This window comes from Dermochelys coriacea, chromosome 14 (assembly GCF_009764565.3).
Source record: "Dermochelys coriacea isolate rDerCor1 chromosome 14, rDerCor1.pri.v4, whole genome shotgun sequence".
NCBI lineage: Eukaryota > Metazoa > Chordata > Testudines > Dermochelyidae > Dermochelys > Dermochelys coriacea.
Window position 1 is genome coordinate 33,210,638 of NC_050081.1, and position 15,980 is coordinate 33,226,617.

The following is a 15,980-nucleotide window of genomic DNA, read 5'->3' on the forward strand; positions in this document are numbered from 1 at the left end:
CTAATAAATTTGTTAGTCTCTAAGGTGCCACAAGTACTCCTTTTCTTACTGAGGTGAAAGCATCACTTGTCTCATCTCCACTGGGACTGTAGAATGAGATCACTGCCTTGTGTTTGCTATTGCATTGAAAAAACCAACCCCTTCACCTAAGGTGGCCATGAGCTAAAAGATGGGATCTAAAGGGAGAAAAAGGAGACACCCCACCTTCAGCCAGGTCTGTGTCTTTGCTTTCTGTGAGCTTCTAATGTAAATGACTGGGGGTGGATCCATCAAGGTTCTTAGGTGTTACAATGCTGAGCATCATCTGCACCTCATTTTTGGGTGCTTAGAACATCACAAGAAGAACACTGCAACCCCCACAGCCTGACTTAGGTGCCTAGTCTCCTGGCACGATGAACGATGAACGGAGACAGGCAGGTGCCTTACAATGCCATCCACAAGAGCCAGCACGCTAGGTGGGGAGCCATTTAAACTAGCCAATGGGAGATGCTAACAACAGGGCTGTATACTAAACCATGCTCCGCTCTCAAAGAGAAACGCCTGAGGCTGTGTCCACACGACAGCTGAAGTCGGCAGAATTTATGTTGCTCCAGGGTGTGAATATACCAACCCCAACTGACCTAAGTTACATGGACCTAAGTTACAGGGGCGGCGAGTTGTAGGGGCCCGTGGTGTCCATGCTCCACCAATATGCGAGCATGGGGGTCAGGCTCCACCAAAGGTCGGAGCCGGGTTTCTCCCCCGGCCCCGCCTGCTGCCCCTGTGCCTTCCCCAGAGCGTCCCCCCAGCCCCGCCTGCCGCCCCCGGCAATTTAAAAGGGTCCAGGGCCCCCGCCTGCTCCGCTTTGCTTCCGGAAGTGGCTGGCATGTCCCTGTGGGGGGCGGGTCTCCGTGCGCTGCCCCCGCCCTGCGCTGAGGCCAATGGGAGCTGTGGGGGCGGTGCCTGCAGGCAGCGGCATGTGGAGACCCCTCTGGCCTCCCACCTAGGAGCTTCTGCCAGAGGGGGGTGTAGGTCGCTTTTGGGAGCTGCCCGAGGTAAGCGCTGCACCACACACCCTCTCCCACACACCAACCACCTGCCCCATCCCAGACCCCACATCCCAACTCCCTCCCAGAGCCTGTCCCCTGCACCTCCTCCTGCACCCCAGCTGCCTGCCCTAGCCCAGAGACCACCCTCTCCTGCACCCCAACCGCCTGCCCTACCCCAGAGCCCACACCCTGCATCCCAACTCCCTCCCAGAGCCCAACTCCTCCTCCCTCCTGCACCCAAATGCTCTCCCAGAGCCTTAGGCAGGTAGGTGGAGGGGGTGGGAGTTGGACCCATTCTGGGCACCACCAAAAATTACACAAACCTGCCACCCCTGCGAACATAAGCACCATTGTGCCCAGCACTATGTCAGCTGGAGAGCTTCTCCCATCAACAGAGCTTCTGCTGCTCATGGAGGTGATGTTATTATGCTGATGGGAGAGCTCTCCGTAATATGAAAGAGTTCACGTAACAATGTATTTATTCCTTTTTTATTTAATGTGACTTTGATGTTTGACTTTAATGATTTAATGTTAGTCAGTGTTATGCTCACTTTGAGGAGATTTTTTCCCCTCCTCCTTCCTGTTGTCTAGATCAAGTTACAATGAAGATGAAGATTCTCTCATTCTGCCACAGCTCCAGAGCCAGCTCCCCTCTCCCTGGTTTTATTGTTTTCTTCTTTAATTGTTATGTTCACAGGATAGAATCAGGTAGGAATCCGCCCTGTGGCTGCTGTTTCTTAGAGGATTTTTTTAGACCCCTGAAGTGTCTTAACAACATGCTTGACATAAAGTCAGTGGAACGACTCCCAGTGTGTAAACTTAACCACGCAAGAAGCTCAGCACCTTCATTATTCAATTTTTGCCCTGATTGTATTGCTGCTGCTGGGTTATTTTATTTGCTCCTGGGATAGTGCCCAGGTCTGTTTCTTCACACAAGGATTTTTAAAAGATTGTCAAGGATACCCAAAGCACTGGGTAGACACTTATTGAAGAGTTTAATAAATAATAACAATAATAATAATTAACATGTAAATAAATTAACTTAGTGGGTTTCAAATGTAAAAAAGATCAGAGCCGTAAAGTGAGCCCCATGTGCACAAAAATGTAGTAAGAACCAGAATATTTTGATGTCATGTGATTATATATATATGTAAAGTGTTGGGAAGGTAACTGAATGTATTATGCTTGTCCCACAATTCCCGGAAGGAGGGTATGGATGTCTCTTTTTCATAGTGCACTGTTTTGTCTTTAGGCAATACATTTGGTTAAGTTTGGTTATTTGGTCTCTTGATCCTAGGAAGTATTGAACCATAATAGTCAAACGATTGGCTCTAGCAATAGAGCTATGTCTCAGGAGCACTGTAGAGAGGCTAGCCGGGGCTTGCTTTTCTTCGGAGCAGCAGGGAACCACACCGCCTAACTACCTTGGGGAACAGCTCTTGCGGGGAATTAGTCTGGCCGCGGGAGTCGTCCTCTATGGCTTTAGAGAGAATATAAATAACCACAGTGGGCCCAGGCCCTGGGTCAGGGCAGGGCAATGGTGAGGCAGGCGCTCAGGCCCTCAGGCAGGGGCTGAGCAACAACAGTATAGAGTAACAGTAGGCCCAGGCCATAGGTTCCAAAGGGCCTGGGAGAGGGGGAGACGGCCACCCACGAGTTGGGTGGCAGGGGCACGCAGGCCCTTCCACTCCACTGCGTCCCAGCCTGGGGCCCTAGCAGCGGCAGAAGACCCGCTGCTGAGTCAGTGGGGATCCTGGCCGCAACACACTGACATGGGTTCTGGCAGTGCTGCAACGAGACTAGGGTCGGCTGCCCGCGGGCTACTTCCAGCCTCCCCATCTTGAGGTACCTGGGTCAGGGTGCTGTCCTCAGGGGGGTCCAGCACCATGGGTTCCTCGGGGTAGCTGGCCAGGGGTAGACTCGGCAACCCCTTCGGGTAACTAGTGTGGGGAAGGCTCCGCAACTCTTCTGGGTAGCTGACATGGGGCAGGTCGGTCCAGTCCTCAAGTCTTCTGCAGGCCACTGGGCTTTCCCACTCATGAGCTAGGCTGGAGGCATCTGGCCTCCCTGGCGGCTGCCTCTCCAATGAGCCCTGGGACTTTATATTTCTGGGGCAGCATCTGACCCTCTGGGGGGTGGGCTCAGAGCTCCCTGGCCCCGTCCACTCTGGTGTCCGGAGGGGCTTGTCTTTCTCCAGGGCAGCAGGGAACCACACTGCCACACTACAATCCCCCCCCATGCCAAGTCTGGCTCCCGTTCGTTGGGGCCAGGCTCTTCCATCCCTCCTAAGCGGGACAGGAAGTCACTATTCGCACGGTCTTTACCGGCCCTGTGCCGGATGGTGAAAGCATAGGGCTGTAACACCAGGTACCAGCGCAGTAGTCTAGTGTTGTTTTTTCATTCTTGTTAACCACTGGAGTGGGGCATGGTCCGTGACTAGTGTAAATGGGGCCCCGAGGAGGTAGTACCGCAGGGCGTCACAGGCCCATTTCACCGCGAGTGCTTCTTTCTTTCTTACCGCATAGTTCTTCTCACGGGGGAATAATTTCTGGCTAAGATATAAGACCGGATGGTCTTCACCGTCAATTTCTTGGGACAGGACGGCCCTGAGCCCTACCTCTGAGGTGTCTGTGTTATTAACAATCCTCACCTTAATGGGCGGGGGAGGTTCTGTGACCTGGAATGGGCAGGAGATCAGACTAGATGATCATGACAGTCCCTTCTGACCTTAAAGTCTATGAGTCTAACTGTTAATAATAATTATTAATTAATGTTAATTATTATGTTAATAAATCAACATTCTATTTGCATAAATAATAAGTGAAGTACTCATCCCCTCGATATTTTCAGGAGTATCCTTCACTTCAGTTCCCCCCATGCCTGTGTGGCTGTCTGCCAAACAAATGTCCCTTTAGCACACCCCTGCTACCCTCTTCCTTTCCAGTGTACCCCACTCGTGGGTTGTTGTCAGTGGTTAATAAAGTCCAGGCGTGCACTTGGGCAGGTCTGTCCCCAGCTCCTAGGGGAAAGTGCTACCTGGCTTCCATGACCTTGAAGCTGCTTCTGTGCCATCTCTCACTTCACCATCTTTCACCTCACTGCCACCACCCTCAGGTACCACCACCTAACCCAGCTATAGTGATTTCTGCCCAGATCTCCCCTATTGAAGTTCATAGATTCATAGATACTAAGGTCAGAAGGGACCATTCTGATCATCTAGTCTGACCTCCTGCACAGCGCAGGCCACAGAATCTCACCCACCCACTCCTATGAAAAACCTCACCCATGTCTGAGCTATTGAAGTCCTTAAATCATGGTTCAAAGACTTCAAGGAGCAGAGAAGCCTCCCTCAAGTCAACCATGCCCCATGCTACAGAGGAAGGCCAAAAACCTCCAGGGCCTCTCCAATCTGCCCTGGAGGAAAATTCCTTCCCAACCCCAAATATGGCAATCAGCTAAACCCTGAGCATATGGGCAAGATTCACCAGTCAGATACCCAGGAAAGAATTTTCTATAGTAACTCAGATCCCATCCATCTAATATCCCATCTCAGGGGATTTGGCCTATTTACCCTGAATATTTAAAGATCAATTACTTATCAAAATCCCATTATCCCATCATACCATCTCCTCCATAAACTTATCGAGTAGAATCTTAAAGCCAGATAGATCTTTTGCCCCCACTGCTTCCCTTGGAAGGCTATTCCAAAACTTCACTCCTCTGATGGTTAAAAACCTTTATCTGATTTCAAGTCTAAACTTCCTGGTGGCCAGTTTATACCCATTTGTTCTTGTGTCCACATTGGTGCTGAGCTGAAATAATTCCTCTCCCTCTCCTGTATTTATCCCTCTGATATATTTATAGAGAGCAATCATATCTCCCCTCAACCTTCTTTTAGTTAGGCTAAACAAGCCAAGCTCCTTAAGTCTCCTTTCATAAGACAAGTTTTCCATTCCTCGGATCATCCTAGTAGCCCTTCTCTGTACCTGCTCCAGTTTGAATTCATCCTTTTTAAACATGGGAGACCAGAACTGCACACAGTATTCTAGGTGAGGTCTCACCAGTGCCTTGTATAACGGTACTAAAACCTCCTTATCCCTACTGGAAATGCCTCTCCTGATGCATCCCAAAACCGCATTCGCTTTTTTCACAGACATATCACATTGGCAGCTCATAGTCATCCTATGATCAACCAATACTCCAAGGTCCTTCTCCTCTTCCGTTACTTCTAATTGATGCGTCCTCAACTTATAGCTAAAATTCTTGTTATTAATCCCTAAATGCATAACCTTACACTTCTCACTATTAAATTTCATCCTATTATTATTACTCCAGTTTACAAGGTAATCCAGATCCTCCTGTATAATATCCCGATCCTTCTCCGAATTGGCAATACCTCCCAGCTTTGTATCATCTGCAAACTTTATTAGCACACTCCCACTTTTTGTGCCAAGGTCAGTAATAAAAAGAATAAGATTGGTCCCAAAACCGATCCCTCAGGAACTCCACTGGTAACCTCCCTCCAACCTGACAGTTCGCCTTTCAGTAGAACCCGTTGCAGTTTCCCCTTTAACCAATTCCTTATCCACCTTTTGATGTTCATATTGATCCCCATCTTCTCCAATTTAACTAATAATTCCCCATGTGGCACGGTATCAAATGCCTTACTGAAATCTAGGTAAATTAGATCCACTGCATTTCCTTTATCTAAAAAATCTGTTACTTTTTCAAAAAAGGAGATTAGGTTGGTTTGGCACGATCTACCTTTTGTAAAACCATGTTGTATTTTGTCCCATTTACCATTGACTTCAGTGTCCTTAACTAATTTCTCCTTCAAAATTTTTTCCAGGACCTTGCATACTACAGATGTCAAACTAACTGGCCTGTAGTTACCCGGATCACTTTTTTTTCCTTTCTTAAAAATAGGAACTATATTAGCAATTCTCCAATCATTCGGTACTATTCCTGAGTTTACAGATTCATTAAAAATTCTTGCTAATGGGCTTGCAATTTCAGGTGCCAATTCCTTTAATATTCTTGGATGAAGATTATCTGGGCCCCCCAATTTAGTCCCATTAAGCTGTTTCAGTTTCGCTTCTACCTCTGATATGGTAATATCTACCTCTATATCCTCCTTCCCATTTGTCATGCTACCATTATCCCCAAGATCCTCTTTAGCCTTATTAAAGACTGAGGCAAAGTATTTGTTTAGATATTGGGCCATGCCTAGATTATCTTTAACCTCCTCTCCATCCTCAGTGTTAAGCGGCCCCACTTCTTCCTTCTTAGTTTTCTTCTTATTTATATGGCTATAGAACCTTTTACTATTGGTTTTAATTCCCTTTGCAAGGTCCAACTCTACTCGACTTTTAGCCTGTCTCACTTGATCCCTACATGTTCTGACCTCAATTAGGTAGCTTTCCTTGCTGATCCCTCCCATCTTCCACTCCCTGTATGCTTTCTGCTTCTTCTTAATCACCTCTCCAAGATGCTTGCTCATCCAGCTTGGTCTACAACTCCTTCCTATGAATTTTTTCCCCTTTCTTGGGATACAGGCTTCCGATAGCTTCTGCAGTTTTGATTTAAAGTAATCCCAGGCCTCCTCTACCTTTAGATCCATAAGTTCTTCAGTCCAATCCACTTCCCTAACTAATTTCCTTAATTTTTGAAAGTCAGCCCTTTTGAAATCAAAAACCCTAGTTGCAGATTTATTTTTGTTAATCCTTCCATTTAGTTTGAACTGAATTAGCTCATGTTCACTTGAGCCAAGATTGTCCCCTACAACCATTTCTTCTATGAGGTCCTCGCTACTCACCAAAATTAAATCTAAAATGGCATCCCCTCTAGTCAGTTCAGCAACTACTTGATGAAGGAATCCATCAGCTATCGAATCTAGGAAAATCTGAGCCCTATTATTATTACTAGCACTGGTCCTCCAGTCTATATCTGGGAAGTTAAAGTCTCCCATGATCACGCAGTTTCCATTAGTATTTACTTTATTAAAGACATTAAAAAGGGCTCTATCCATATCCAAATTAGATCCCGGAGGTCTATAGCACACCCCAAGCACTATCATAGGAGAGGCTTTACTAGTTTTCTTCCCCAATGTAATTTTTGCCCAGACAGACTCTGTCTTATCCATTGTATCGCTTCTTATTTCTTTACATTCTACCTCATCATTGATATACAATGCTACTCCACCCCCTTTACCTTTGTTTCTGTCTTTCCTAAAGAGCACATACCCTTCAATACCTGTAGTCCAGTCATGACTACTATTCCACCATGTTTCTGTTATCCCTATGATATCTGGTTTCACTTCCTGCACCAGTAGCTCTAGTTCCTCCATTTTGTTACCTAGACTCCTCGCATTGGTGTACAAACATCTTAATTTTTGCTGTTTGGCCTCGCTCACATTTTGTACCCTATTAGGCACAGTCATTCTACATCCAGTATAACCTATTAGACTAGTATCCACACCGCCCTCACTCCTTATATACATTCTCCTACCCACGGCTGTATCCATTCTTACTTCATCTTCTTCCCTCTCAATGCTAAAATCTGGCGTGGAGATTTTCTGGACATCTCCCATCCATCTCCCCCCAATTCCTAGTTTAAAGCTCTCTTTATCAGTTGTGCCAGCCTCGATCCTAGAAGTCTATTTCCTTCCCTACTGAGATGAAGTCCATCCCGAGAGAACTGACCTCTGTCCGTGAATGCCTCCCAGTGGTCATACATCCCAAAGCCCTCCTTATAGCACCACTGCCTAAGCCATCTGTTGACAGTCATAATCTTGTCAGACCTTTGTTGCCCTTCTCTAGGAACAGGAAGGATCCCGCTAAAGATCACCTGAGCCTCAATTTCCTTAAGCGTCTTCCCCAGCCTAGCATAGTCTCCCTTAATACTTTCCAGCGAGAATCTAGCCGTATCATTTGTTCCCACATGAAGGATAATTAGGGGATTCTTTCCCGCTCCCTTTAGGATCCTTTTCAACCTCAGGTCTACATCCCGTATCTTAGCACCCGGAAGACAGCACACCCTTCTATTCTCAGGATCAGCTCTAGTTACAGGCCTGTCTATTCTTCTCAATAAAGAGTCCACGATCACATAGACCTGCCTTTTCCTGGTGACCGTGCTATTCTCCAGTGTCTCCCCTGTTCTCTCTGGCTGCAAGTTCTTTCCATTCCTATTTTCCCTTACAATCTTCTTCAACCCATCCTGTATCCTCCTGGGGCTCATATTTGGTGTAGTCTCCCTTGACTCTTCCCCTTTTTCTATAGGGCTAGCCTCTCTTCTCTTCTTCCTTACCCTTCCACCTTCAACAAGTACCCTTCTTCATTTTCCAACTCTGCAAACCTGTTCCTAAGCTCTATTTCTCCTTCACTAGCCCGTCTTTTTCTCTGCCTGGTTCTTTGAGTCACATGTTTCCACTGACCACTTTCCTCATCCAGTCTCTCCTCAAAATTCCCCAGCCCTGCTTCCATCTGTGAGTCTGAGCTTTTCCCTTCAGATACCTCATATCTTTGCTCCATCATCTGCTCAAACCCCTTCCTAAACTCAACCAGACTTTCCACCTGCATCTCCAAACCTCGGATCTTTTCCTCCATCAGCTCTATCAGACGGCATTTCATGCAGAAAAAACTCTTACCGGTTCCCCCCTCCAGGATCATGTACATACCACAGCTTCCACATCCAGTCATCCTCAATGTGTCTTTCACTGCAGGAGTCACTCCCACAGCTGCCTCTGCATCTGTCATCTCCTTCCCACCTAAATCCTGTTAATCTGGGAAACACAAGCCACACCAAAAAGACCCCCCCCCCAGCAAAAGCAAACCCCAAACAAGCACCACAAGCCAAACTCCCCTTGCAAACTCCCCTGTTTAGAGCTCTGTTTGCTAGCTCCTGTGCCGCTGCAGCTGTCTGTGTTCTGAGTTCATTGAATAATTGAATAATTGACTATTAAGTAGGCCAGAGACCATATGAAAGTCATTCTATACCTCAGAGTTTACAGGCACACACGTGAGATCCCTGTTTGAATCCTTTTTTTATCCCCCTCAGGCAGAGGGGTGGGTGCCCTAACCACTTGGCTAAAGGTTATAAGGGAGGCTACCACCTCTTCTACCATCCCCACCCCCGCCATTTTGTGTGGAATGAGGCAGGTGCCTAAGCCCATCTTGCAAAAATGATGCCTAAGTTGCCCGACTCCAGGAAAGGGTTCCCGGCTGTGGATCACAAGCAGAAAGAGGCATCCCCCAGCAGTCCGGGCCCAGAAGGCACTGAACTTGGAGAGAGGGGCAGGGGTTCTAGGACACACCACTCTGGTTGGCATCTCCTCTTGGTTAGCAAGGTGGCTCCCTGCCTAGCTTGGTAGCTTGTATGCTGTCCATTCTTAGGCGCCTATCTCTCTCCCCATTTATTGTATAGGGATTCTGAGCACCTAACTCAGGATTTGTGGATCCCAGTGTGGCTCCAGTGATTTCCCAGGTGCTTAAAAGTTAGAGGTTGTGATACTCAGCACCACAGTGCCTCAGTCCCTTTGTTGATCTCTGGACCTTCAGCTCTGTGGGTGCTCAGCCTCAGCAGAGCTCACTCAATTCGGTTACTGCCCTCTGAAACGTCAGTGAAGGGCCAGAATCCACCACTTTCCCTTTCCCAACCCTCTGCTGCACATCTGGTAGGTCATGACAGTCTGTTGAAACTTTTCTCTCTGTGTTCAAATTAAAATAACTCCTTCTTCAAAGTGCATGTGTAATTGAGGCTGAATGGAGTGTCGCTGTGTGTCCCTGTCTATTGGCCTAAACCAGGAGTTCTCAAATATTTTTGCTTGGCCTCCCTTTGAAAATCTTTCAGGCTGTGACAACCCCTCTTCCCCCCCGCTGCCTCCCCAAGATACTGGACATAGCTTTCATGGCATCCATTGAGATTCCTACAGAGCTAAGTAACCATGCCATGCTACTCTTACTTCTGCACAGCGCTGCCTTCAGATCTGGGCATCCAGCCACCCACATGCCGCTCTCCAGCCACCCAGCTCTGAAGGAAGAAAAAAGGATGAGCAAGGACCAAAAAAGAGGTCACATCTGGGAAAACCTAGATGTATAGTAACCCTATTTTTTGTGATCTCGCGACCCCCCCCACATAGCCTTGTGACTCCCATTTGGGTTGTGACTCCCAGTTTGAGAAACGCTGGCCTAAACCATATATAAATATTTATGAGTCTACTACTGCATCTTAGGTTATGTAACTAGTCCTTTATCTCAAGCAGAGCTTGTGCTTTTAGATTCAAGTGCCTTGAAGTTCAGTCCCAAATAGGGGCATCATTATATATTGAATCCTGTTCATCTACTTTGAAATAATCTACATGAAAAGTGTCATTGATTTATTTAGCCTTGATGAAGATGTGAGGTTGGAAAATTACAGCATCTTCAAGACTCATTTCGTGACATGCAGATAAATAGAATCCCTTCAAGAAACTCACCATCAGACCTACACTTCGTGTCAATGAAGTAAGAGGCAAAACTCCAGAGGAGGGATAGTATTGCAAAATCCCAAGGAGGAGAAGGTTTCAGGAAGGAGAGTATGATTGATGGTGTCATAAGCAGTGGAGAAAGTGAAGACAGGGAGTAAAGAGTAGAAGCAAAGCGGCTCAGAAAATGAGTTTTTCCTGTGGAAAATTTTGACGGAAGCAAAATAATATTTCATGTTCATTGATGCTTTCACCTGAAACTTTCAACTTTTTGTCAAAAAGATGAAAATGAGAAAACTGATTTTTCAGTTTTTTGGCAACTGAAAACCAAAAGGGTTTTGGCTAAAAATGCAAAATGAACTAACAAACTAATCTTGATTTTTAATGTTAACTAATAACAAAAAAGAAAAGTCCACAATTTTTCAGCTTTTAGGTGTTGAGTTTTCCAAGGATATTTTTGACGAAAGCAGACACTTGCTGCAAAACTGATGTTTTGTCCAAAAAAAAAAAAAAAAGAGACTAAATCCAGTGAAAAATTTTAAATGAAAAATTTTTGAGCACCTTTAATAGATGCCCTGTGATATGACCAAGAAGAAATCCTCAGAAACTTTAGCAGAGAGAATTTAGTATGGTCAATAAAAGTCTTCAAATGTATAAATCAGAGATGAAGATTAGAGAAAAGGAGAAGGGGCTAGAATATGAGGCTGGTAAAAGAGAATGCATGATTAATCTTTTATCAGCATATTGTGCTAATAAAATCTATGGTTTAGCCATCTCCAAGCAGCCTTGCATTTTGATATGGGATGGGCTTTCACCTTCAGACTTTTCATTAATAAAACATCCTGCTTAGAATAGAAGGTCTATTTACTAATTGCTGAAAAAACTCACCCATTTTTAATCACAAAACTATACACAGGATCAGGCTGAAGGCTGGTCTTCTTTTGGGGGTGGCAAAAGCTATGTTAGTGAGAGAATTCTGTGGCACATCCCTAAACTTGGCTGCTTTTTTATGAACCGTGGTGAAAAACCACAGGACCCCTCTCTTCACCCCTCTGCTGCAGAAGTTATACCTGGCTGTTTGTTCTGGTGTCTCTGTGGAGTTGCCAACTTTCAGAGAAATTTTGCAAGGAACAATTCTGCAACAAAGGTAAAGAGTTTGAGAAAAAGTAGGTCCCCAGTTGCTGGAGGTCTTGTTGTACATGAAATTTCAGTTTTGCATAGTGCTTAACAACCACTAGCTAGTCGATCTTCACAACACTTCTGAGTGGTAGAGAAGAAATATCAGTTTTACAGATGCCAAGAGTTGATGCTAAAGCCAAGACTGGATTGCAGGAGTTTCTTGTTGTACTCACTACACTGCTTTATCCACACTGCCTCTCATGTGATTGAGCTCTTTGGGGAACTGGGTCATGGGATCTTGGGTTTACTTAGTCCTTACTCCATAAACATCCTCTCATTGATGTCAATGGAAGTCTGGTGTACAGGAATTGCTGTACTTTATCAGAGCAGCCGTTCATCCAATCTCCAGTCTCTGAGCTGACAGTACCAGCTGCTTCAGAGGAAAAGGCAAGAAACCTTATACAGTAGTGGACAATTCTGAAATAACTTGCCAATAGGGCACATTTCTTCCGAATCTCAGGCACTTAAGTCCAGATCCTTACAGGTATTTAGGTGCCAAACTCCCACTGAAATTAGGATCTGGGCCATAGTGAGTGACTGAAATATGCCTTACATATAAGAACATAAGAGCGGCCACACAAGAACATAAGAGCAGCCATGCTGGGTCAGACCAAAGGTCTATCTAGCCCAGTATCCTGACCTGCAAAAGTGACCATTGCCAGGTGCCCAGAGGGAATGAACAGAGTGATCCATTCACTGTTGTCCAATCCCAGCTTCTGGCAGTCAGAGGTTTAAGGACACCCAGAGCATGGGGTTGTGTCTCTGACCATCCTGGCTAATAGCCATTGATGGACCTATCCTCCATGAACTGATCTAATTCTTTTTTGAACCCAGTTATACTTTGGGCCATGAAACAGAAAGTCCCTTGCTCTAACTCTAATTGTTTTCATTATCCATAGCAATGACTAATTCTCCTTTGACTACAATAAACCTCTGGCTTCAGGTAAGGACTGTGCCAGTTGGTGTCAAAGATTAACTATTTGTTTGTGAAAAAGGTTTTCCTTTTATCTGTTTTTAAAATAGCTGCCCTTACATTTCATTAGTTGCTCTATTTCTCCTTCTATTATATGAGAAAGAAGAAACAGAAACTCCAATTTGGTTCCGTATACCTGTATGCTACTAATGTTTGCAGAATGTATTTGGAAACTTCCATGAAGTCTCTGTTTTTCTTCTGTCTTCCCCATTTTTGTTAACTTACCATATATGGTCCCTGCCTTTTGAACAATCCTCCACCTTTCTTCAAGAGTTTCTAGTTTACAAGTGTAAGCAGAGTCAGAATGAACTCTACCCTGACATCTGGTGGTTAGCTGTGGAAAAGGACTTCAGGGGCTGATCTCGTTTGCATGAGCACACCCACCCTGCCTAACATGATGGACTGCCTGCCCAAATGGTCACTTTGGCTGCTGTGAGATCCCCAGTCTCTTTGTTATTGGGGCAGGAGTAATAAAGGGTTGTTATCCTGGTTATGTGACTCAAAGACAGTAGAACTGTACTTGGCATTTTATGATGGAGGGACTCGCCCTCAACTAAGCAACACTTGCTAGGCAAGGGATATGGGTTCCAAAACCAGTGACTTGGGTGAAGTTGGGGGTAGGCATGTGTACCTGGTAGTGTGGGCCTCTTCTGAGGACCCTATATACCACTTTGACTCCTCTTCTCTCCACTGTGTAATAGACCTAATTTTGACTCCATTAGGAGTCTTGTTACATGCTGCAGAGCTGAAATCACTGATACCTAGGTCTAAGCATTGAACCTACTTTGGGCTAGTGGTGCACCGGCACTGAGGCTCCCCTACTATCAGCTAAACTTGCTGAGAGCTGTGGTTAAGTAGTGGCTGTGGGGGACTGAAGACAAGTTGGTGAGCTGCTAGTAGGATGGCGAATGGAGTGGATAGCAGGGCGGCTGATGGTGAAGGTTGCAGTAGAACCCCATGGAGAGGCAACCCGATGCCCCCCTGCCTACCTCCCTCCACCTTCACCTGGGCTGGGAGGTAAACTCTGCAGATGACCTTCTGAACTCTGGGGCTGCCCTGACCAAAGTCAGAAACTGTGGGTGGGGTGACTGTTGGGTTGCTGGACTTAAGACCCTGAGGGGAAAAGGACACTGCCAGACTTACTTGGGGGTGAGTCATTTGCTCATGGTTTGTATTATGAATCCTGTTTGTGGTGTTTCCCCAATATAATGCCACATTGTTTCCCTCCTTTAGTAAAACGCTTTTGCTACACTCAGACTCCGTGCTTGCGAGAGGGGAAGTATTGCCTCTTAGAGGCACCCAGGGGGGTGGTATGTAATTGTCACAGGTCACTGGCTGGAGGCTCGAGCTGGTTTTGCATTGTGTTATTAAAACAGAACCCCTAGATACTGAACCTGGCCCTTGTTGCTGCCAACTCTGATGGGCAGAAGGGTTACACAAGTAATTCTGTGTATTATTTGGATGCCCCCATTGAAATGCAGCCTATTTGCTCTGCACAATTATGAAGTGATGTAATATTAGCTACAGCTGAATTAATACAGATAAATTTGATATAGATGATTCTCCCCAGCAGAAAAATGAGACAGATGGTTGCCTTCTAAATACAATTTTATTTTAGCCTCGAAATGCTTGAGGGCAAGGGGAAAAAGAGCATTTTCATAATTATAATGATCATCAGGCAAACAGAGAACCTTGGAACGGCTGCCTTGGAAATACTGTTTATTATTGTGTTTTTCTTTAAGGTAGGGTCTTTATCTCTCCAATATAACCAGCACATGATAAGGATCCTGGCTGCTAATCTACTTTCACTTCTGAAATTACTGAGCGCTGTGAAAGAACATTTCATATCAGTGAAAAACAGGTCAGGTAAAAGGGTAAAAATATGATCAGGCTAATGTAAAACTTCGATTTTATATGTAGAGGTAAAGATGCACCCTGCTCAACTGACGTATTCACTAAAAATATTACGTTAATGCTAATGCCTTGAAGTGGATGTTAAGGTGGCTGAGAACACTGTGGGGAGTTTGAAATTACTCAGAAGTATTTTTGCTCCAGGATTCATCAGGTAGGTGATCTTTGTTCATCTGAATACCATCTAGTCTGCTTTTTTCTAGGTTTCCCTACTCACTCTGTGGCATTTATTCTTTCGATGAATTAATTAATGTCAAATAGACACTGTTCTTAGGATATCCATAGATAAACCCTTAGTTTCTTACTTTGCATTTAAATGATGTTAGAAATATTAGCTTATGTCAGAGGCTGGTACTTTCTTTCGTTATTATGATTAGGACACTAACATTCAGTTCTCAAGCAGAACTCTCCACTGTCATTAATGTAGAGTTCTGCAGGAAGACTGATGGGATATTATAGCTGTAGGTAATGACATTTTTATATAGTTTGCCTCTTGTATATTATTGGTGGTGGAAGGATATATTTTACCTGCATGTGCTGTGTCAAGAGGGTTTTCAAAGATGGGAGCATATGGAGGGGAGGAAGCTGCTTTCTCAGCTTTTTCTCTAAGAGTGGGTGTCTAGTGCAGAGTAGGAGATTAATTCTCTCATGTCCTTTGTACCTATATTTTCCCATATTCAGAATATGGATGTTCGGCTTCTGTAGCCTCCCACTAGCAGAGGACTGAGATGTGTAATGGAGCTATATTCATCCTTTCATTACTTCATCCATTAATTAAGAGACTGAATTCCAGAGCAAAGATATGGAGGATTTTCATCCTGGCTTCTTATTAATGATAATCATAATTTGTATTATCATAGTGTCTAGGGGTCCCTGCATGGGCAGTGGGTATCACAGGCCAGGGGAGACTAAGCCTCCCCAAACAGTCAGGTATTGCCCTGCTCACGCTCCACCCCGAGGCCCCCTCCTGCCTCTTGCTCTTCCCCCATGGCCCCAGCCCAGGATTCCTCTTCCCAAAGCGGGTGGTGGCTGGGGCTGGGGCTAGGGCTGGCAGCCCAGGACTCGGGACAGCTGGGGATGGTGCTCAGGCCGCCTGGTGCTGGGGCTGCTCAGCGCTCCGGAGCTGGGGCACTGGGACTGCCTGCCTGGCACTCTGGGGCTAGGGGGGGCTGGGGTGGGCTGGGATGGGGGAGCTGGCAGCCTGGGCCAGCCCGGGGGCCGGGACTTGGGGCAGCTGGGGAAGGGCTCCTCTGGCCACGATGGTGAGCTCAGGGCTCCAGCAGTGGAGGGGCAGGGCCTCGGGCAGAAGGGGCATGGCCCCTACAGTTGGCCCCTACTTCAAAAAGTTTACAAACTAAGTAATCCCAGGAGTATAAAGAGAAGCACAATCTCATTATCTCCAATTTTACATCCTGGTCAGAGTGCAGGT

General features: G+C 45.8%; 1 protein-coding gene across 2 annotated transcripts in view; it reads left to right on the plus strand.

Moving 5' to 3' along the window:
• LOC119843336 (butyrophilin subfamily 1 member A1-like) overlaps positions 1-15,980 on the plus strand; it is a 1,931,986-nt gene that overhangs the window by 26,158 nt on the left and 1,889,848 nt on the right. Inside the window, exon 5 of one of the 2 annotated variants that reach the window (XM_043496874.1) lies at positions 1,620-2,067. The exons of the other annotated variant lie outside the window; for it this stretch is intronic. Coding sequence (XP_043352809.1) covers positions 1,620-1,939 — 320 coding nt within the window. The 3' untranslated portion in view covers positions 1,940-2,067. Of the gene's footprint in view, positions 1-1,619; positions 2,068-15,980 lie in introns of those variants that run through there. 2 annotated transcript variants of the gene reach the window in all.